Source organism: Macaca thibetana, chromosome 16, assembly GCF_024542745.1.
Source record: "Macaca thibetana thibetana isolate TM-01 chromosome 16, ASM2454274v1, whole genome shotgun sequence".
Taxonomy (NCBI): domain Eukaryota; kingdom Metazoa; phylum Chordata; class Mammalia; order Primates; family Cercopithecidae; genus Macaca; species Macaca thibetana.
Genome location: NC_065593.1, coordinates 4,764,047 through 4,787,113, shown reverse-complemented (window position 1 = coordinate 4,787,113; position 23,067 = coordinate 4,764,047). Strand labels below are relative to the sequence as shown.

Sequence of the window (23,067 nt, the reverse complement as noted above, 5' to 3'; positions counted from 1 at the left end):
ACTGCACTCCAGCCTGGGCGGCAGAGCGAGACTCCGTCTCAAAAAAAAAAAAAAATTCTTTGTTCTATTAATGTATAGTTATACACCCTTCCTAACTCCCATTCTTCAGTGGTAATTTTTTTAGATCAAGATTCCAAATTTATACTTGTATGATATATAAACTAGTCACAGTGGAACCATGAAGGAAGCTATGATTACTTTTCGTTTTCTTTGTAACTTTTGGATTTCCCTGGAGTTATAACTGTCTTGGTTTTATTTACTTGTTCAGTTTTTTACATATTTATTCCTACTTTAACCTCACATCCTTTACTAGTATTCTCAATCTCCCCTCAAGATGTTCAGATGAATGAAGTGTGCTATCAGTTTCACCTTCCTGAAGACATCTCTAGAGCCTTCTGACTTGCTTAATATGGACTGGCTAATCTCTTGGCTGTTTCCTGAGATCTCTCTTCACCATTATTATCTGGGAATTCTCTGTATCTATGTTGGGTGTTATGTTTAGTATATCCTACAGTTTTCTTTTTCTTGGTTTACTACTTTTTTTTTTTTTTTGAGACAGTCTCACTGTCACCCAGGCTGATGTGCAATAGCATGATCAAAGCTCACTGTACCTTAGACCTTCTAGCCTCATGATCCTCCCACCTCAGCCTCCCAAGTGAGTATCTGGGACTGCAGGTGCACAATACCACGGCTGGCTAGTTTTTTGCATTTTTTTGTAGAGACAGGGTCTCACCATGTTGCCTAGGCTGAACTCGAACTCTGGGGCTCAAGAGATCCACCTGCCTTGGTTTCCCAAAGTGCCAAGATTACAGGCATGGGCCACCGCACCCAGCCCATGTAAATTTTTTTTTTTTTTCTGAGACAAGGTCTTGCTCTGTTACTCAGGCTGGAGTGCAGTGGCACAATCATAGCTCACTGTTCCCTCAACTTCCCCGGCTGAAGAGCTGCTCTTGTCTCAGGCTCCTGAGTAACTGGTACCACAGGTGTGTACCACCATGCCCAGCTAATTTTTGTATTTTTTGTAGAGACAGGGTTTCACTGTGTTGCCCAGGCTTACTACCTTATTATATGGCACACATACTCTGCCAGCTTCCTGAAGAAGGGGGCATGAGATGTACTTTTTGAGGCTTTCTTTTCTATTTTTTGAGACCGGGTCTCACTCTGTTCTCCAGCCTAGAGTACAGTGGCGCAATCACACCTAACGCCCAGCTGATCATTTTATTTTCTGTAGAGACGGGGTCTTCCTTTGTTGCCCGGGCTAGTCTGGAACTCCTGGGCTCAAGCGATCCTTCTGCCTTGGCCTCCCAAAGTACTGGGATTATAGTTGTGAGCCCCCACACTGGCCCCTTTTTGAGGCTTTTTATGTCTGAAAAAGTTGTGGGGTTTTTTTTGTTTTTTTTTGAGACGGAGTTTCACTTTTGTCACCCAGGCTGGAGTGCAATGGCACGATCTCAGCTCACCACAACCTCCGCCTCCTGGGTTCAAGGGATTCTCCTGCCTCAGTCTCTCGAGTAGCTGGGATTACAAGCATGCGCCACCATGCTCGGCTAATAGTTTTTGTATTTTTAGTAGAGATACTAAATGTTGGTCAGGCTGATCTTGAACTCCCAACCTCAGGTGATCTGCCCACCTCAGCCTCCCAAAGTCCTGGGATTACAGGCGTGAACCATCGCGCCCAGCTGAAAAAGTTCGTTTTCTACCCTCACACTTAAGTGATTGTTTGTCTAGGTATTGAATTATTTGTTGGAAATATTTCTTCAGACATCTGAAAATCTTATTCTACCTCCTGGCTTCTAGTGTTACTTCTGATTTTTGTGTGTGACTTTTATTTTCTCTGGAAGTTTGAATTATCTTTTCTTTATAACCAGTGTTCTGAATCTTCCGATAAAGTTTGTTTTTTTCACTTCACAGTGTGGGCACACAGTGGGCCCTTTCAAGCTAGAACTTCATGTCCTTCAGCTGTAGGGAATTTTGAATTATTTGACTGATGAGTTCCCTCCATCTGTTTTCTCTGTTCTTTCCAGTATTTGTGTAATTAAGTTACTGGATGTCCTCTGTTGTCCTTCTGGTTGACTTACTGTGGCTTCTGTGTTTCTTTTATATATTCTCTACTTCCTGGGAACTTTCTTCAACTTTATCTTCCAGATTTTCTGTTGGATTTCTGCTTTTTTTTTTTAAGAGATGGGGTCTTGCCGGGCACAGTGGCTCATGCCTGTAATCCCAGGATTTTGGGAGGCCAAGGCCAGCAGATCACCTGAGGTCAGGAGTTCGAGACCAGCCTGACCAACATGATGAAACCCCGTCTCTACTAAAAATACAAAATTAGCCGGGCGTGGTGGTGCATGCCTATAATCCCAGCTACTCTGTAGGCTGAGGCAGGAGAATCGCTTGAACTTAGGAGGTGGAGGTTGCGGTGAGCCAAGATTGTGTTGTCGCACTCCAGCCTGGGCAACAAGAGCGAAACTCCATCTCAAAAAAAAAAGAGAGAGAGAGACGGGGTCTTATTGTATTGCCCAGGCTGGCCCCAGACTCTTGGTTTCAAGCAGTCTTACTGCCTCAGCTTCCCAAGTAGCTGAAAGTACAGGGACGTACGTATTTTTAATTTATAACTTCTTTTCAGAAAATTTATTTTTTCTCATTATTAATTTTTCTTATTAATGTTTTGTGCCTGTTTTCTGATTGCATTAACTTTTTTCTAATGATAAAATATTAATAATAGATGTTTAAAATTTTCTCCTTTCTGCAGTTTTTCCTCTAACTTTCTTCTGTTTGTTTTATTCTGTTTCGTTTTTCCTTTGTTGTCTGGTAACCCTTGGCTGTCTAGTCATATTTCAGAGTGGAAGACTAAAAAGCTTCTTGGAAGCTCTGGGTGGTAGAGGGGCATATGGAATATGAACGTCATTATAATTGTTCTCACTAGACAGTTTAGTTGGGGAAACCATTTCAGTGTCATTCCCACTTCTCTTGGGATATACCCAGGGAAGACTTCCAGTCTCCTGGCTGGAGGGCAAAGGCCTGATTGCTCGTGTTATGGGAGCCATGTTAGGGAAGAGAGCAGGAGATCCTGTTTTCAGTGTGACACCTTGACTTTCACTGTACCTAGTATTTTTCCCTAGTGCAGATAGCCTATGTTTGAACTTCTCCAGAAGATAAACCTAGCTCTTTTGCCAGAATGAGGGAAAGGCAGTCACCTAAAGCTGTGGAGGGAACTGGGGTGCCACTACTTCTCAAACGTACTTGAAAAGAGTCTTATTTTCATATCCCTGCTTCATCCCCAGTGAAGCTATTTGGTGCCAATTTGTTAGGGTTTGGGGAAGGGGAGAGGTGGATTTTGCAGTGTAACTCAGGCTGGTGCTTGACTCTCCCCATTGCTAGCCTAGGATTCAGTTTTCTTAGGTCTTATAAATCATTTTCCACTCTTCTATCAGCTTCCAGTGTATCATAGCTGTTGTTTCTCCCTGTCCTTCTCATCCTTTGGAATTCATACTTTTAAAAAGAAATCTGGCCGGGCGCGGTGGCTCACGTCTGTAATCCCAGCACTTTGGGAGGCCAAGGCGGGTGGATCACTTGAGGTCAGGTATTTGAGACCAGCGTGGCCAGCATGGTGAAATCCTGTATCTACTAAAAATACCAAAAAAAATTAGCTGGGCGTGGTAGTGCATGCCTGTAGTCCCAGGCTGAGGCAGGAGAATGGCTTAAACCCAGGAGGCAGAGGTTGCAGTGAACCAAGATTGCACCATTGCACTCCAGCCTGAGCGACAGAACAAGGCTCCATCTCAAAAGAAGAAAAAAGAAATCCTTTTATTATGGTTTTAGTGGGATTTGGAGAAGGAGTAAAACCAGATGCATAGGTTCAGTTGACCATCACACACAGAAGTGTTTGTAGTTACAGTTTTTTTTTTAAGATTTTTATGTCAATGGTCACTGGCTTAATATGATTAACGTTTTTTCCATTCTCATTTTACAGTTCCTGATGAATATCTGTTATCGTAAGTACATATACTGTTGTGTTTGATTATTTTTTTAACCCTTAATGTTAAAATCCTTTCAACATCAACTCTTCATTTTTAAAAATATTCTTGGCCGGGCACAGTGGCTCACGCCTGTAATCCCAGCACTTTGGGAGGCTGAGGCAGGTGGATCACAAAGTCAAAAGATCAAGACCATCCTGGCCAACAGATTGAAACACCTCTCTACTGAAAATACAAAAAAGTAGCCGGACGTGGTGGCAGGCACCTGTAGTCCCAGCTCCTCGGGAGGCTGAGGCAGGAGAATCACTTGAACCTGGGAGGTGGAGGTTGCAGTGAGCCAAGATCGCACCACTGCACTCCAGCCTGGGGACAGAGTGAGACTCCGTCTCATAAATAAATAAATAAATGAAAGATAAATAAAAATATTCTTACTACCAGGCACTGTGACTCACACATGTAATCCCAGCACTTTGGGAGGCAAAGGCAAGAGGACTGTTTGAGCCCAGGAGTTCGAGACCAGCTTGAGCAAAATAGGGAGACCCCCATCTCTACAAAAAAAATGTTAAAAATAGAATAAAAGTCTGGGCACCATGGCTCACACCTGCAATCCCAGCACTTTGAGAGACTGAGGCGGGTGGATCACTTAAGGTCAAGAGTTCAGCCTGACCAACATGGTGAAACCCTGTCTCTACTAAAAATACAAAAGTAGCGGGACGTGGTGGCACACACCTGTAATCTCAGCTACTTGGGAGGCTGAGGCAGGAGAATTGCTTGAACCCGGGAGGTGGTGGTTGCATATCTCGCTGCAATTGTGCCATTGCACTCTAGCCTAAGTAACAAGAGCAAAACTCTGTCTCAAAAAAAATAAATAAATAAAAATAAAAAATACTCTTATAAACTAGGAATAATATTTTCTTGACATGATTCTTAAAAATTGTCTCAATTGAATAGCCAACATGATATCCAGTATTGTCCTATTTGCCACTCTTATTTAACACTGTTTTAAAAATTGTGGCTGTTGGCCAGGTGCAGTGGCTCACGCCTGTAATCCCAGCACTTTGGGAGGCTGAAGCAGGCAGATCACCTGAGGTCGGGAATACGAGACCAGCCTGACCAACATAGAGAAACCCTGTCACTATTAAAAATACAAAATTAGCCAAGCATGGTGGTGCATGCCTGTAATCCCAGCTACTCTGTAGGCTGAGGCAGGAGAATTCCTTGAACCCAGGAGGCGGAGGTTGCCGTGAACCAAGATCGCCCCATTGTAATCCAGTCTGGGCAATAAAAGGGAAACTCTATCAAAAAAAAAAAAAAATTGTAGCTATTTAACACATGAAAAAGAAATTAGAAATGTACCTATCTGCAAGGAAAGACAATTACCATTTATTTGCAGATGATATGACTACTTAAATGAGAATAAAATAGAGTGGTCAGTTAGTTCAAAATTGCAGAGATCAAAAAAGTGAAAGCTACCTAGGTATAAGTGATACTTAATTGCTGACATACACTTATATTTAAAAGTCCTGGCCAGGTGTGATGGCTCACGCCTGTAATCCCAATGCTTTGGGAGGCCGAGGCGGGTGGATCACCTGAGGTCAGGAGTTTGAGACCAGCCTGACCAACATGGTGAAACCCCATCTCTACTAAAAATACAAAAACGAGCCAGGCATGGTGACAGGCACATGTAATCCTAGCTACTCTGGAGGCTGAGGCAGGAGAATCGCTTGAACCCAGGAGACGGAGGTTGCAGTGGGCTGAGATCGTGCCATTGCACTCTAGCCTGGGTGACAGAGGCAAGACTGTCTCAAAAAAAAAAAAAAAAAAAAAAAAAAAAAAACTGTTCCAGGAGGATTGTTTGAGCCCAGAAGTTCGAGGCTGCAGTGAGCTATGATTGTGGCACTACAGTCCAGCCTGGGTGATGTGAGACCTCATCTCTAAAAAAATAAAAGTTCTGAAGAATATATACCAAGCTCTACCACTGTTTTTTCTTCGGGGCAAGGAAGGAGGTAGAATTGAGGGAAGGGCTGTAACCTTTACTGTATTTCTTAAATTTTTAATAAGAATTAAATGTTACTGGAAAAAAATGTACTACTTTAAAAACAAAAGGGCAAAGAATAAAAGATGCAAATAACCAAATACTTTGGTAGGAAAAAGATAAATCTTACTAGTGACCACAAAAATACAAATTAACATAACTTTTCATCTAGAAAATTAGTGACCACAGAAAAGAAGTTGACAGAAATATGGGGAAAGGGATCATTTATAACAGGAATGTAAATTGCAGGGTAACAGGCAATAGAAACTTTAAAACGTACATATTCTTTGACCCAGAAATTCCACATAGAAGAACATATACCCAGGAATTAATTATAGATGGACGTAAAGATTTTACAGTGAGGATATTCTTAGTGTGATGAATATCCAGTATTGTTTGTGGTAGCAATAAAACCTAGAAACAATAATTCATGGGGTTTGAAGAGAATAAAAATGATTCATCTTTACAGTAGAATTATTCGTAGCCATTAAAAGTGATATGGAAAAATCTTTAATGCATTCAAGAGATGTTCACAATAGGTATTATAGTGGACAGAGCAGGTTAAAAAAAAGTCTTTTTTTTTTTTTTTTTTCAGAGTCTCGCTCTGTCGCCCAGGCTGGAGTACAGTGGCGCCATCTCAGCTCACTGCAGCCTCTGCCTCCCAGGTTTCAGCAATTCTCCTGCCTCAGCCTCCTGGGTAGCTGGGACTACAGGTGCCGCACACTGAGGCAGGCGGGTGATGAGGTCAGGAGTTCCGCCCGCCTCAGCCTCCCGGGGTACTGGGGTTACAGGCATGAGCCACCACACCTGGCCTTAAAAAATCCTTAAAGGTAACTGCTATGATTGATTGGTAAGGTTCCCGACAAACTATTTCATTGTGTTTTGTATTTTGTTATTTTGTAGACTAAATCTTCATATGTTTAATATAAAAATTCAAAGCACTCTTTTCTATTTCCCCCAATAATTTGTTCTATATGTGGCTGGTTTGTTAAAAAATGAAGAAGTTGAACATTTTAATTTTGAAGACTTACTAGGTTTGTCTTACTCTGTGTTAAGTCATGTAAGTTCTTTAAAACATTAACTTTTCAGTTTGAGTTTAACCCTGCCATTTTATTTTCTAGTTTATAAAAATAACCCACACTTAGGCCAGGTGCGGTAGCTCATGCCTGTAATCCCAGCACTTTGGGTGGCCAAGGAGGGAGGATCACAAGGTCAGGAGTTCGAGATCAGCCTGGCCAATATGGTGAAACCCCATCTCTACTAAAAATACAAAAATTAGCCCGTCATGGTGGCGCATGCCTGTAATCCCAGCTACTCGGGAGGCTGAGGCAGGAGAATCGCTTGAATCTGGGAGGTGGAGGTTGCAGTGAGCCGAGGTTGTGCCACTGCACTCTAGCCTGGGCAACAGAGTGAGACTCCAACTCAAAAATAATAATAATAATAACTCACACTTACAAAAAACTTTTATTAGAAAATAAAACCTATAAAAAGCATCAATAATCATACCACCCAGTAATAATCACTCTTAAATGTTTTTATTTTTAAACAGAAAATTTGAAACATACATATTCTTTGACCCAGAATATGTATGTTTTAAAATTTTTGTATTTTTAGTAGAGATGGGGTTTCACCATATTGGCCAGGCTGATCTCGAACTCCTGACCTTGTGATCCTCCCTCCTTGGCCACCCAAAGTGCTGGGATTACAGGCATGAGCTACTGCACCTGGCCTAAGTGTGGGTTATTTTTATAAACTAGATAAACTTAAATTTTGGTTTTACTGCCTTTTATAAACTTAAATTTTGGTTTACTGCCTTTTCCAAAAATTAAATTTTGGCCAGGCATGGTGCATCACGCCTGTAATAACAGTACTTTGGCAGGCTAAAGCTTGAGGATCACTTGGGGCCAGGAGTTTGAGATCAGCTTAGGCAGCACAGAGAGACCCTGTCTCTACAAAATCAAAAAATTAGCTGGGTGTGGTGGTGTATACCTGTAGTCCCGGCTGCTAGGGAGGCTGAGGTGGTGGGAGGATCACTTGAGCACAGGGGGTTCAGGCTGCAGTGAGCCATGATTGCACCACTGGAATCCAGTCTGCCTGGATGACGACCTTGTCTCAAAAAACAAAACAAAACAAAAAAGTCCGGACACGGTGGCTCACGCCTGTAACCCCAGTACTTTGGGAGGCCGAGGCATCAGGAGTTTGAGACATGGCAAAAGCCCATCTCTACTAAAAAAAATATAAAAATTACCTGGGCATGGTGACCTGCACCTATAATCCCAGCTATTCGGGAGGCTGGGGCAGGAGAATCTCTTGAACCCAGGAGGCGGAAGTTGCAGTGAGACGAGATTGTGCCACTGCTCTCCAGCCTGGACAACAGAGTGAGACTCCATCTCAAGGAAAAAAAAAAAAATTAAACTTTTAATTTTGACATAACTGTAGCTTTCCTTTAAGAAAGTTAACATGCTTGAGAGTTCCTAAAATATAATTTTCTTTCCAATCTTTCTCACTTAACATTATAAGAATTTTCTCACATATAAAAATTTTTTCCTGTGTATCATTTAACAGTTGGAGAGCCTTATTACTAATCCAAAAAGTACACATTTAATATCTTCAGATGGACAAACTTAAAAAAGCCTGATAATACTGGTGTTAGTGGGGACATGGAGAAAATAGAAGTCTGGTTTTTCTGTCTGTTTTTTTTGTTTGTTTTTTGAGACGGAGTCTTGCTCTGTCACCTGGGCTGGAGTGCAATGGCGCAATCTCGGCTCACTGCAACCTCCGCCTCCCGGGTTCAAGTGATTCTCCTGCCTCAGCCTCCTGAGTAGCTGGGACTACAGGCGTGTGCCACCACGCCCGGCTAATTTTTTGTATTTTTAGTAGAGACGGGGTTTCACCATGTTAGCCAGGATGGTCTTGATCTCCTGACCTCTGGTGATCTGTCTGCCTCAGCCTCCCAGAGTGCTAGGATTACAGGCGTGAGCCACCGCGCCCGGCCTGAGAAAATAGAAGTCTTAACACAGCGCTGGTGGGAGTGCTGTTTTCACTTTTTTATGTGTTTTAGTTTTTTTTTCTTTTTCTTTAGAGATGGGGTGTCGCTACATGCTCACACTGGTCTTGAACTCCTGGACTCAAGCGATCCTCTTGCCTCAGCCTTCCAAAATGCTGGGATTACAGGCATGAGCCACCACACCTGGCCCCGTTTCCACTTTGGAGAGCTATTGGCAATATCTATTAAAGTTGAAAAATGAACGTATCCTTTAGTTACATAAACTAAAGGAGGATTTTCAGAGATGTATGCCAAAGGATACGTATGGGGATAATCGAGTATTATTTATAATAGTATAAAATGGACACAGAATGTCCATACATAGGGTATTTAAATAAAATTCAGTGTGTACATATAATGGAATATTATTCAAAGGTAAAGTAAAAACAGATGTTTGTCAAACATGCCTCATTTTCAAAAATGCATTGAGTAGAAAAATGCAAGTTGCCAAAAGAATTCTATGATATTTTATATTTTCTTTTTTTTTTTTTTTTTTTTTTTTTTTTTGAGACGGAGTCTCGCTCTGTCACCCAGGCTGGAGTGCAGTGGCCGGATCTCAGCTCACTGCAAGCTCCGCCTCCCAGGTTCACGCCATTCTCCTGCCTCAGCCTCCCGAGTAGCTGGGACTACAGGCGCCTGCCACCTCGCCCGGCTAAGTTTTTGTATTTTTAGTAGAGACGGGGTTTCACTGTGTTACCCAGGATGGTCTCGATCTCCTGACCTCGTGATCCGCCCGTCTCGCCTCCCAAAGTGCTGGGATTACAGGCTTGAGCCACCGCGCCCGGCCTATATTTTCTTTTATTTTTCATGAGCTATTTCAGGAACAGCAAAAAGAAGCCTACAATATATCTTTTATGTTTTAAAACAATATCATATATGTATATGCATACATGTATGCACTTGTGTTTATTATGTATGTGTGCATACATATGTTCTACATATAATTTTTTTTTTTTTTTTTTTTTTTTTTGAGACGGAGTCTCGCTCTGTAGCCCAGGCTGGAGTGCAGTGGCCGGATCTCAGCTCACTGCAAGCTCCGCCTCCCGGGTTTACGCCATTCTCCGGCCTCAGCCTCCCGAGTAGCTGGGACTACAGGCACCCGCCACCTCGCCCGGCTAGTTTTTTGTATTTCTTAGTAGAGACGGGGTTTCACCGTGTTAGCCAGGATGGTCTCGATCTCCTGACCTCGTGATCCGCCCGTCTCGGCCTCCCAAAGTGCTGGGATTACAGGCTTGAGCCACCGCGCCCGGCCATGTTCTACATATAATATTTAATATGAACACATTAACAGGAAGGAAACCAACAAATGCATGTGGTTACCTCGGGGATAAGGGGAAGGTAAGAGGAAGTACAGGAAGCACTACAAAGAAGTATAAAGAGGGCTTCTTTATCACTAACAGTGTACTCCCTGTATTAAAAATATAATACAGGCTGGGCACTGTGGCTCATACGGTAATCCCAGCACTTTGGGAGGCCGAGGCGGGCAGATCACCTGAGGTCTGGAGTTTGAGAGCAGCCTGACCAACATGGAGAAACCTCGTCTCTACTGAAAATACAAAATTAGCCAGGCGTGGTGGCACATGCCTGCAATCCCAGCTACTTGGGAGGCTAAGGCAGGAGAATCGCTTGAACCCGGGAGGCGGAGGTTGCAGTGAGCTGAGATTGCACCATTTGCACTCCAGCCTGGGCAGCAAGAGTGAAACTCCATCTCAAAACAAAAAAAACATATATATATAAAAAATATATATATAAAATATATACACACATATATATAAAATACAAGAAGATCTGAAGTAAGTACAGAAGATATTATCATTAATTCTGGGGAGTGAATGGGTCCATGGGTTTTGCTGTATTATTTTCCTTTTTTCGAAATTAAAATGAATTTTTAAAAAATGCTAAGGCTAGTGATCCTTTGGGTCAAGTTACTGAGGTGACTTTGAGAATCAGGCCTTCTAATCTGAAGTGTTTTTATTTCACAGGCTGAAGTTTCTCTTTGGCTCATCAGCCACCCAGGCCTTGGACCTAGTTGATCGACAGTCCATCACCTTAATCTCATCACCCAGTGGAAGGCATGTTTACCAGGTAGAAGTCCACAGATGGGGGTGATCCCTACAGAAACCCCTTAGGACAAAATGTTTTCTTCATCTCTGTAGAAGCTGGTGACTAGCTTTAAATATTTCCTCGACTGTTAAAAAGCTTTTGCCCCAACTTGGTAAAATTAACAAATTGATAATTTTTAAAAATTTTTATTTACTTTTAACTGACAGAAATTGTCTATATTCATGGCATATAACATGATGTTTTGATATATGGATACCTTGTAGAATAACTAACTGAATCAAGCTAAATAGCGTATCTAATACCTTACATATTTTTTTTTGTGGTGAGATCACTTAAAATCCACTATCTTAGCAATCTTCAAATTTACAGTACTTCAGTCTTTTATTTCTTTGTTTTTATAGAGACAGGGTCTCACTCTGTTGCCCAGGCTGGTCTCAAACTCCTAGGCTCAAGCGATCCTCCCACCTTGGCCTTTCAAAGTATTGGGATTACAGACATGAGCACCATCCCCGCCAATACTTTGTTATTAAATATATTCACCATGTTGTACCATAGTTACCCTGAACTTATTTCTCCTAACTGAAATTTTATACCCTTTAACTAATATCTTCCTCTTCCTCCCCCACCCCAAGGCCCCTGGTAACCACTATTTCTTCTTCTATGAGTTCAACATTTTTTTTGTTGTTTTAAATAAAGACAGGGTCTTGCTATATTGCCCAAGCTGGTCTTGAACTCCTGGCCTCAAGCAGTCCTCCCCTCTCCACCTCCCAAAATGCTGGGATCACAGGCATGAGCCACTGCACCCAGCCTATGAGTTCAGCTTTTTTTAGATTCCACATATAAGTGAGATCATGTGGTATTTATCATTCTATACCTGGTTTATTTCACTTAGCATAGTTTCACTTAACAAAATCCTCCAGACATTTTTGTAACTAAAATAAGATGGCTGGGTGTAGTGGCTCACGCCTGTAATCCCAGCACTTTGGAAGGCCAAGGCAAGCGGATCACCTGAGGTCAGGAGTTCAAGACCATCCTGGCTAACATGGTGAAACCTCCTTTCTACTAAAAATACAAAAAATTAGCCGAGTGTGGTGGCACACACCTGCAGTCCCAGCTACTCGGGAGGCTGAGGCAGGAGAATGGCTTGAACCTGGGAGGCAGAGGTTGCAGTGAGCCAAGATCGTGCCACTGTACTCCAGCTTGCAAAACAAGAGTGAAATTCCATCTCAAAAAAATAATAATAATAAGATAAATACCTACTAACTGTACCTAAGAGCATTGTGTAGAAGTCTGCTCACCTGGCATGGTGGCTCACGCCTGTAATCTCACCCTCTATTGACCCGGGCAACATAGTAAGACCCATCTCTGCAAAAACCCAGCAAGTTTATTTCTTTTGCAGGAAACGGAAATGCAGAAAAGTAAAGTAACAGTCACATCTGGCTACCCCACACTGCCTGTCTTATGAGACATGAATAAAGACTATATAAACAGGGAGCCAGACTCCAACCACCTGACCCTTCTCCCTGTACCACCCAACCCCAGTTTAGCTATATGAGACACAGTGGTAAGTGCAGCTGGGATTGAAGGAAGGAAATCATGAATGAAATGAAAATATTGGCAGTGGTGTCCAAAATTTTGTGTCTGTCTTGGAAGCCATGTGTCTTGTGTCTGTCTAAAAGCCATCAGCTCTTGTATGTAATCCAGGCCTTACTGAGACCAGAAAAGGGTAAATTTTTCAGAGTTTGAATTCTGGTTTATTTACAGTTATCTACTCAGAGGTGAGACCATATTGGTTAACTCTCATTGAAAGATCGTGTGAGTGGTCTTAGGGAGTGAATGGCTCGAGCAAAGCCTGGTTGGGCAGATAGATGCCTTTGCTGAGTGAATTAACTTGCCCTTCCTCACACTGATCTGGTAAAATCTTCATGCATTTCTGCATTAAGGAAAATATGGTAATTAGTGTTGGTTGCTGTGTTTAAAACTTTTGGATGGACAGGCATGGTGACTCACACCTGTAATCCCAGCACTTTGGGAGGCCGAGGCAGGTGGATCACCTGAGGTCAGGAGTTCAAGACCAGCTTGCCAACATGGTGAAACCCCGTGTCTACTTTACAAAAATTAACTGGGTGTGGTGGCGGGCGCCTGTAATTCCCGCTACTCGGGAGGTTGAGGCAGGAGAATCATTTGAACTCGGGAGAAGGAGGTTGCAGTGAGCCAAAATCTTACCATTGCACTCCAGCTTGGGTGACATGACAAGAGCAGAACTCCATCTCAAAAAAAAAAAAAAAAAAAAAAAAAACTTTTGGATGGTATTGGCCTACTCAAAAGAGACTGCCTATTAGATGAATTTTCTCATGGAGAACTTAAGAGATTAATAATCGAAGTCACTGAACTTACAGTTTGTACCTGAGGAGGTATGTCTGTCCTCTTTCCTGGTGTTTTTATTTTTGGTTTTTAGGTAGCTAAAATACCCGAAATTAGAGGGACCTTCAGGTTTTTCACTTTGCTTTAGTTTGGGATATTTGGTCTTGATTCCATTATGGGCACAACACTTGACCTAGGCAAGCAGACTTTTGTTTGAAATATTTTAATTACTGTTGACTTTTTGTTCTTCCCATTGGTCAACAGTAACTTGTTTAAGTTATTTGTTTAGTTTTTGTCGTTCACATCTGGTATATATTATATTGCTTTATTAATTATAAAATACTAACTTCCAAGAATTGTTACTGTCATCTTGGACTTTGAATTAAATGAAGCTGCAGAAATCTTATACACCCTCAAATTAACCTTAATGGTTGCATTGTATGGTAATATAGTAAGAATTTGGCTGAATTCAGGAGTTCTATGAGATGATAAAAGTTGAGTCACATACTGCCTCAATGCCCAGCTAGTTATCTTTTCATAGGTCAATCTTCATCCCATAGGTCAACTCTAATATTATTGTTCTCCAGATGTAATGTGAAAAAATTCTAAAGTCATTGTTATATTGCTGACACCTGAGTTGTTTTCTATACTTTTTTTTTTTTTTTTTTGAGGCGGAGTCTCGCTCTGTTGCCCAGGCTGCAATGCAATGGCATGCTTGGCTCACCGCAACCTCTGCCTCCTGGGTTCAAGCGATTCTCCTGCCTCAGCCTCCTGAGTAGCTGGGATTACAGGTGTGCACTACCACGCCTGGCTGATTTTTGTATTTTTAGTAGAGACGGGGTTTCACCATGTTGGCCAGGCTGGTCTGGAACTCCTGACTTCAGGTGATCCACCACCTTTGCTTTCCAAAGTGTTGGGATTACAGGCCTGAGCCTCCGCACCTGGCCACTTGTTATACTTTTTTGGTTCACTTAAGAAGGGAGATATTTCAATCAGGAGAGGCTAAGTTATGCTGTGCTAACAATGACCACAAATCTGAAAGGCTTACAAAAACAAAGTTTCAGATCTCATTCATGCTGTGTATCCACCAGGAGTCAGTTGTAGCTCTATTCCAAAACAGCTTCATGCAGGGATCCCAGTGAGTGAAGCAGCCCATATCTGGAACACTGTGAATCTCAAAGAGAAAAAGGAAAACATGGTACACAATTTTTAACATTTTTCTGCTTGGCTACTCAGATTTTGCTAAAGCAGGTCACATGGCCAGCCTGTATTCAACAGGACAGGAATGTATAATCCTGTTTTCAGAGAGAAGCACCCAACACAAGGAACAACAGAGACACTGTAGAGTGTCCTAAGAGGCTTGGAGCAGTCATAAAATAAAACTGTACCCATGAATGGATGACCTCGTACATGGGTCACCTCTCCTGGTGACCTAACTGAAACCACAGTAGAACCATAGTAGAAACCACCTCCAAGTGAGGTTCCTACAAGTGCAGTCAGCCATGGTCTGAGTATCCTCTTTCCAGCATGTTCCTTTTTTAAAAAGCTCTCTCCTTCTGGGGATAAACATTCCAGACTATAAGCAGGAAAACTAGGAGCAATTCCTGTAAGAGGAAGTTGTTTTTTCACTGAAGGGTGAAGGAATTGAATTATGTTATCCTTAAGGTCAATTTCCAGTTCTAAATGTTTCTAACTCAGATTTTGCCTGATTATTGGGTTCATTAGTTGTCTACTGCTAGATAAGCGAAAAGCAAATTCAAAATTTAACCTCTTTCAGTGTTTATTGCTTTAGGCAGTTGAACTTTTTTTTTTTTTTTTGAGATGGAGTCTCAAAAAAAAAAAAAAAGAATTATACATGTCACTGCTGGATGTTGTGGGTTTTTTCTTTAGGATTAAGTGAAAAACAATCTGCTTTAATGCTCTTCCTTCAGTGTAAGCTTCCACACATGCGGGGAAATCTCTCCATTGATACTGAATGGTCTAGGTGATATGTTAATAACACGTCAGAGCCTTGCGGTAGGTAATATGCAAGGTGTGCTTTTTCAACACTTAATTTGTAACTGGGCGGAAATTTTTTTTTTTTTGAGACAGAGTCTTGCCCTGTCCCCCAGGCTGGAGTACAGTGATGCAATCTTGGCCCACTGCAGCCTCCGCCTCCTGGGTTCAAGCGATTCCCCTGCCTCAGCCTCCTGAGTAGCTGGAATTACAGGCACTCACCACCACGCCCAGCCAGTTTTCATATTTTTAGTAGAGACGGGATTTCACCATATTGACCAGGCTGGTCTTGAACTCCTGAGCTCATGATCCTCCCACCTCGGCCTCCCAAAGTGCTGAAATTACAGACGTAAGCCACTGTGCCCGGCCTGAACTGAAATCTTGAATGTGTTCAGTAGGTATCTTCTTACCCAATCATTGGCCATTTTTGGTAACTCCCAAGGAATTCTGACTGTCAAAAAACCACACTGAGGCTGGCTGTGGTAGCTCATGCCTGTAATCCCAGTGCTTTGGGAGGCCAAGGTGGGAGGATCACTTAAGCCCAGCAGTTCAAGTCCAGCCTGGACAACATAGCAAGACCCCATCTCTACAAAAAATGTTTAAAATTAGCATAGTGTGGTGGTGGTGCACGCCAGTACTCCTGCCTACTCAGGACACTGAGGTGGGAGGATCACTTTAGCCGAGGAATTGAAGATTGCAATGAGCTATGATCACACCACTGTACTCCAGCCTGGATGACAGAACAAGACCCTGTCTCCAAAAAATAGAAATTTAAAAAAAATGTTAATAAAAGCTGTAGTGGGATAACTGCATTATATGAACCGCTGAAAATGCGACAAAAGTGCAGCACTGGAACCTGCTGTTTGTTCTTGCAGTCAGACCACACCTGTAGCTTCATTCTCTGCGGGTAAGAAAGGTTAAAGAATCCTAGGAGTGCTAACATTGTAATTCAAAAAAAATTTTAAAGTTCTTGCTTTTTCATTTAGATTGCCATCTGAGAGCCTAAAAGTGCTTTGAAGGCCGTGTGGCAAATTCCTAAGTGGCAATTCATTATAAAATCACCCTCAGGACATTTCTGCTTCCCTCAGATACTAATAAGAATCTTACGCCTCCAACTGGGAAGTTAACTCTAGGAATGAAGACCTCAACAAAAAGTTTTTGACTGGCTGGTGGTAGAGAGACTTAAAGGATTTCTCCAACAAATTTGTGCAATCATACTACAGATGTATCTTGTTTTTCCTGTACCTTTCCTTTTTGTCCCTCTTGACCACCACCAAGACTGTTAGACTGTGCCTCTTCCCAGCCCACTATGTATCAGGGTCCTCCTTCCATCCTGCTAGATGAGTAGGCAGATCTGGGCCTGCCTCTTTTCCTGAGACCTCCATCCTTAACAGCTGAGTCATTCCTTTCACAAGGGTCTTTGCTTTATTTATTCTCTCTGCTCTCCTGTTCCCAAATGCTTTTCAAAAGCCTCTTCCCAGTTTCTTCTTTTCTTCTATGACCTATCTTTATTTTAAAGACGGGGTCTTTGTCACCCAGGCTGCAGTGCAGTGGTGCAATCACAGCTCACTGCAGCCTTGACCTCCCAGGCTCAAGCATTCCTCCCCTCTCAGCCTCCCAAGTAGCTGGGACTACTGGCATGTGCTACCACACCTGACTTTAAAAAAAATTTTTTTAATAGAGACGAGGTCTCACCATGTTGCCCAGGCTGGTCTTGAACTCTGGGGCTCAAGTGATCCTCCCACCTCAACCTCCCAAAGTGCTGGGATTACAGGCTTGAGCCACCACACCTGGCCTGAGACCTGTCTTACTCCTGCCCTGCTACTGATGCTTTGCCTGTTTTTACTCTCTCTTTAGGTATGTAAGAAGCTTTAGAAATTTACACACCTGCTGTGAAATACCAAAGGTTAAGAACCCCCACAATGAAATGTAGATGAGAGATTGCCCCTCCACTTCCTTCTTACAGTCTGCCCATAGAGTGGGCCCCATGAACCACTAGGCGTCGGAAGAGAATGGTCTATGTGGTTGGTTGAACTAATCTGAAACTTTTCAATTCCTTTATATGAAGTCCTAAAGGTAAGCACTGAGGTGAGGAAGGGAGAGTCTGCACGCTGGAGGAAGAGAAGTTGTTTCGTCTTTCATGTAAAACATAACTGCAGTTCTTCTCAGTGCAATTTGCAGAGCAGCTCTGAGTCTACATAGATAAAAAGGGAAAGAGGTGGTTTTTCCAGCACATCATCTGAGGTCTGATCCCATCTATCCTTTCTTTGTAGGTGCTTGGAAGTTCTGGTAAAACATACACGTGTCTGGCTTCTTGTCATTACTGTTCATGTCCTGCATTTGCCTTCTCAGTGCTACGGAAGAGTGACAGCATCCTGGTGAGGACGGGGAAGGCTCTTCCCACTGTAGTTGAATGTAGAGAGAAATTGGCCTTACTTTGTGGTTTAACTATTCTACAAAATGGGAATCTTACTACATGTTGAAACAAATGGTAGCTTTTTGTCCTTGACTTCAGTTAGTCATCTCTTAGGGGTTTAGCCTCTCAAAATGCAATGTCATTTTTAGAACTACATCAATTTCCTGAATTTTTATTTAAAAGATCATGAGTGAAGCTTTGAGAAGGAAAAAAAGGGGAATTAGATGGCCCCATAAAAGTATGAACTAAAATTCGATGTTGGCAACTTTGCATATCCTACCTTCAGCCATGTCGTATATCTTTGCACTACCTGTAAGACAACCTGACACCACACTTGACCTTCACATGGGACATGAGTACCTTCACCTATTCCTTTAAGCCTTTGCCAATTTCATCAGAGTCCAGATCATGAAGCAGAAACAGGACATACTCATACACACCTTATTCCAAAGGGAAAAACGCCACCTTCCTGAAAGCAGGCAGCTATTTTTTAAGTCTTGCCAAAGAAGCAAATAATGGTGTCCACTCCATTCTTCCCTTCTTTTACACTGTTAACTTCTTAAACATCTTGGGACCTGGCTGGCAAGTTGGGTATACCATTGTACAAGAGACCACATTCATAACTGATGTGCCGGAAGTTTATCTCAACTGCAAGAGACAGGATTGAACCAGGGCCCCTTCAGGATCTAAAGCTGTGTTCTCTGACATCAGCTGCAACATAAAGCTGTGTTCTCTGACATCAGCTGCAACATAATCATCTCCCCAGAAGCGTGTACAGGCCAATATATGCAAGAGTTTCGCCACTACTCCCCGCCCCCCAACCCCAGAAGTATAACACAGTAGCTAAGAGAGTAGCCTAGAGACTCTGATGAGCATCTGGGTACAATACCTGTCTTCCTAGGGAGCTGTCAGATTTCAGTGAGGTAATCTGTGGAAAGCACTTCACAGCATAGTGCCTCAAGGAATGTTAGCCATTGCTGTGACAGCTTTCTGAAGGCAAGGAAGAAATATCACTTAGGACTAAAGTGAGGAGCGCAGCTAGTCTTGGTTTTCACCATGGGTTACATACCTTGTGCCTGATGGATCTAAGCCGTTTTCCAAAGCAGCAGGCAAAGTAAGTCTGTCTTTGTCCACTCTGATTTCTAGAGAGAATACACCTGTCTCATCATCTTTATCTGCAGTTTTTATTTATTTATTTTTTGAGATGGAGTCTGGCTCTGTCGCCCAGGCTATAGTGCAGTGGCGTGATCTCAGCTCACTGCAACCTCTACCTCCTGGGTTCAAGCGATTCTCATGCCTCAGCCTCCTGAGTATCTGGAATTACAGGCGTGCACCACCATGCCCAGCTAATTTTTGTATTTTTAGTGGAGATGGGGTTTTGCCACATCAGCCCAGCTGGTCTTGAACTCCTGACCTCAAGTGATCCACATGCCTCGGCCTCCCAAAGTGCTGGGATGACAGGCATGAGCCACCATGCCCGGCCTGTCCACAGTTTTTAGACAATCAGTTAGAGACCCTGTAATCGGTGTGCTCTAGTCTTTTCCTGCCAAATAAGATGGTAATGAGAAATCTTGGTTAGACTGGCCAGCCTCGGCCCTGCCTATTTCTAATAGGTGTGTGTGTTTTATATTCCAGTGCAAGCATCTCTTGGCAGTTTACCTTAGTCAGGTTATGAGGACTTGTCAGCAGCTAAGTGTCTCCGACAAGCAGTTGACTGACATATTATTGATGGAGAAGAAACAAGAAGCATAAAAGGTACAGATTGAGCATCCTTCTTTCAAAATAGAATCCTGTCAAGAAATGCATTTAAAATGTCACGATTCACAAGGAAAAGAGGTGAAATAGATCTTCAGACACTTCATGTTACTATCCCTTTTCCCTCCAGGACTGCAGGAGGTGCTGTGGGTTGGAGCCGTGGGCTGTGGAGGGTTTGCGTATGATTAGAAGCCTTGTACAGTCTTCTCAAGAAAAACCCTAAGCCAGTCTCTGAGGTGCTTGGGTAAAAAATGTCCCTGGATGGAATCAAGATTTTAAATTCAAATAAAGCCTAATATCATGTTGTGTCCACATTACTTAGCCTTTTATTTTGAGACGGAGTCTCACTCTGCTGCCCAGGCTGGAGTGCAGTGGCATGATCTCAGCTCATTGCAAGCTCTGCCTCCCAGGTTCAAGCTATTCTCCTGCCTCAGCCTCCTGAGTAGCTGGGACTACAGGTGCCCACCACCACGCCCGGCTAATTTTTTTGTATACACACAGAGTTAAATTATTTTACTTAGTAAAATTTTCACACTTTGGGTTCCAAGAACTTAACGAAACTTCAACTTTGGAGAGAAGCAAAATTCCCTACCTAGCTCTAGAAGGCAGAATTTGGTAGAGGAGGGATCCCATTTCACCAGTTTCTTCCCCACGGGTAGTTTTCTGTATATGGAAAGGAATGGAGCTTAAAATTACATGATGAAAATTTGACTTATGAGAATATCATTTCCCTAAATTAATACAGCAGTTTTTTGATTGAATAATTATACTTTTTTTTTTTTTTGAGACGGAGTCTCACTCTGTCACCCAGGCTGGAGTGCAGTGATGCAATCTGGGCTCACTGCAGCCTCCACCTCCCAGATTCACGTGATTCTCCTGCCTCAGCCTCCCAAGTAGCTGGGACTACAGGCACGTTGGCCACCATACCTGGCTAATTTTTGTATTTTTTAGTAGAGATGGGGTTGCACCATATTGGACAGGCTGGTTTTGAACTCCTAACCTCATGATCCGCCCGCCTTGGCCTCCGAAAGTGCTGGGATTACAGGTGTGAACCACCGCGCCCAGCCGAATAATTATACTTTTAATTTTTGAGATCACCTTCCTAGGAACAAGTATACATTTTTAGTACGGCCAACTTTTATTTTTCCATTGCCTCTAAGTTAAAAAAGATTTGCATTATAATAGTTCACAGTGTTTCACAGTAAAATAGTTTCAGTAATTTTCCACCATAAACAAGGCAGACTTTTAAAAACAAAAGTGTCTCTTAGAATCCATTCAAGCTGTCAGCATCATCCACACAGTAAAAGCAGCTGAATAGATCATAAATATATTTGTCAACCCTTGGAGCCTACTAGTGACACATACGTATTAGCTAGATACGTGGTGGGTCCAGGGAAGTGCTCAAGAAAGGCAGTCCATGTCCTTGTGAGGTGTAGCTATCTTTCACAATGAGAATAAGCCAGCCGTGTCCTCTTTGTTTCCTGTGGATTTGTATCTTCTCCTGGAAGAGGTGAGAGCCTACATCATAGGCCCACACCGAGAGCAGGCTGTACCCCAGCCTGACCATCCCCACTCTTGACATCTGCTTGGCAGAGAAGATACCTGGAGATAATTTTGCGAAAAGTAGAGCGGAAGTCTCGGTTCCGGTAAGCATAGACAATGGGATTGACAACTGAATTGGCATGTGACAGAAGAATGGCCATGTTCATTGCCCACTTGGGCTTATTTTTACCCTGAGTTGGCTGAAAAAGAGTGACACAGTTAACAGCATGCACTGGTAGCCAGCACAGGGCAAAAATCCCCACAATCATGGCCAGTGACTTGGCTGCATGGATCTCCCGCTGGAGGGTAGTCCTCGAGTGGTCCATCAGCTCAGTGCGCTGAAGCTGCCTGCAGGCCACCATGAAGATCTTGATGTAGATCACCAGCATTATAAGCAGTGGGGGCAGAACACACCCAAAGAAATTGAAATACACCATGTAGCTCATGGGGACCACATTCTCAAAGAGACACTTCACGAGGCAGCAGCTTTCATTTGTGGTTCCATCCCAGGGTTCTGTGCAGTTGGTGGCACTGTCTTTACTGTTCCACCCCAGGAATGGAGTCAATCCGATGCCAAAGGCAAGGACCCAGAGGACAGCAATGACCCCTCTTGCTCGGGTCCCAGTGACCAAACTTTTATACCTGTTTAAAAGAACACCATCTGGTTATGGTCAGTTTATAGTGCTCTGCAACCACAATCCAAGACCCCGCCTCCTCTTTATTTCCATGACCCTTTAACAACCTCTGAAGTTCACCTTCCAGGGCACTATGGCCTTTACCCTCAACCCTAAAGACATGCAAGCAGGGATGAGCAGCTTTGCTCTAGCAAATGCAATGAGATCTTCATTCTTGACTTAGTAACTCCTTTCTGTTTAGTGACAGAAGTCCTCACTTAACGTCCTCAGTAGGTTCTCACAAACTGTGACTTAAAAGTATATGTCATAGGAAGTTAACTCTTGTTTGTGTTGTTAAGTTTAGCCTAAAGCTGCCTCCTTACATATTTTAAATTTGGCCTAAAGGTTTCTCTGTTCATCGTGGACTATAACAAGTGGGGGTGTAGACAGACTAGCCTGCACTCATGCCAGTCCCCAACTTTTGACCAATCAGATGTGGCCAACTGTTTGAACCGTGTTCAAATAGGGTAAATGCCGAGCTATAACCAATCCAGCTGTTTCTGTACCTCACTTCCATTTTCTGTACGTCACTTTTCCTTTTTCTGTCCATTGCTTGCTTTTTCCTGTCCATAATTTATCTTCCACCACATGACTGCAGTGGAGTCTCTGAGCCTACTCTGGCTCAGCAGGCTGTGCAATTTGTGAATCATTCCTTGCTCAATTAAGCTCTTTTAAATTGAATTCAGCCAAAGTTTTTCTTTTGACAGTATCAACTGTGGTAAAACTGGCTTTGTTATACAGTGCATCATTTTGCTTCAAGTCACAGCTTCCAAGAACCGATCAACTTCCTATACTTCCTAATTACCTAGGTACCGCCCTCTGAGTCTAGGTCTTCCATAAGGTGTTGTTCTAGGTCAGCAGTCCCCAACCTTTCTGGCACCAGGGACCAGTTTCATGGAAGACAGTGTTTCCACAGACCAGGGGTGGGGGTGATGCATCAGATTCTCATAAGGAGCGCACAACCTAGATCCCCTGCATGCGCAGTTCACAATAGGGTTCAGCTCCTGTGAGAATCGAATGCTGCCGATCTGACAGGAGGCAGAGCTCAGGCGGTAATGCTCGCCTGCCTGCTCACCTTCTGCCGTGTGGCCCAGTTCCTAACAGGCCATGGACCAGTACTAGTCTGCGGCCCAGGGGTTGAGGAACCCTGTTCTAGGTGCTTGAGATACACCAGTGAACAGAGCACACAGAGAGTCCTACTAAAT

The 23,067-nt window shown here is 43.0% G+C and overlaps 3 protein-coding genes across 5 annotated transcripts in view; 1 reads left to right on the top strand and 2 right to left on the bottom strand.

Annotated features, from left to right (window-relative positions):
• The window catches only part of ZSWIM7 (zinc finger SWIM-type containing 7), a 145,411-nt gene extending 125,451 nt beyond the window's left edge, over window positions 1–19,960 (top strand). For 2 of the 3 annotated variants that reach the window (XM_050763495.1, XM_050763493.1), the window contains exons 3-6: window positions 3,968–3,989; window positions 11,035–11,137; window positions 17,749–17,853; window positions 19,527–19,960. In XM_050763495.1, coding sequence (XP_050619452.1) covers window positions 3,968–3,989; window positions 11,035–11,137; window positions 17,749–17,853; window positions 19,527–19,643 — 347 coding nt within the window. In that variant the 3' untranslated portion in view covers window positions 19,644–19,960. The remainder of the gene's footprint in view (window positions 1–3,967; window positions 3,990–11,034; window positions 11,138–17,748; window positions 17,854–19,526) is intronic. The other variant, XM_050763492.1, reaches the window with a different exon arrangement.
• The window catches only part of PIGL (phosphatidylinositol glycan anchor biosynthesis class L), a 679,575-nt gene that overhangs the window by 343,287 nt on the left and 313,221 nt on the right, over window positions 1–23,067 (bottom strand). The window lies entirely within an intron of this gene.
• ADORA2B (adenosine A2b receptor) overlaps window positions 20,762–23,067 on the bottom strand; it is a 29,815-nt gene continuing 27,509 nt past the window's right edge. The window contains exon 2 of the mRNA XM_050763444.1: window positions 20,762–21,830. Within this exon, the coding sequence (XP_050619401.1) occupies window positions 21,170–21,830 (661 nt within the window). The 3' untranslated portion in view covers window positions 20,762–21,169. The remainder of the gene's footprint in view (window positions 21,831–23,067) is intronic.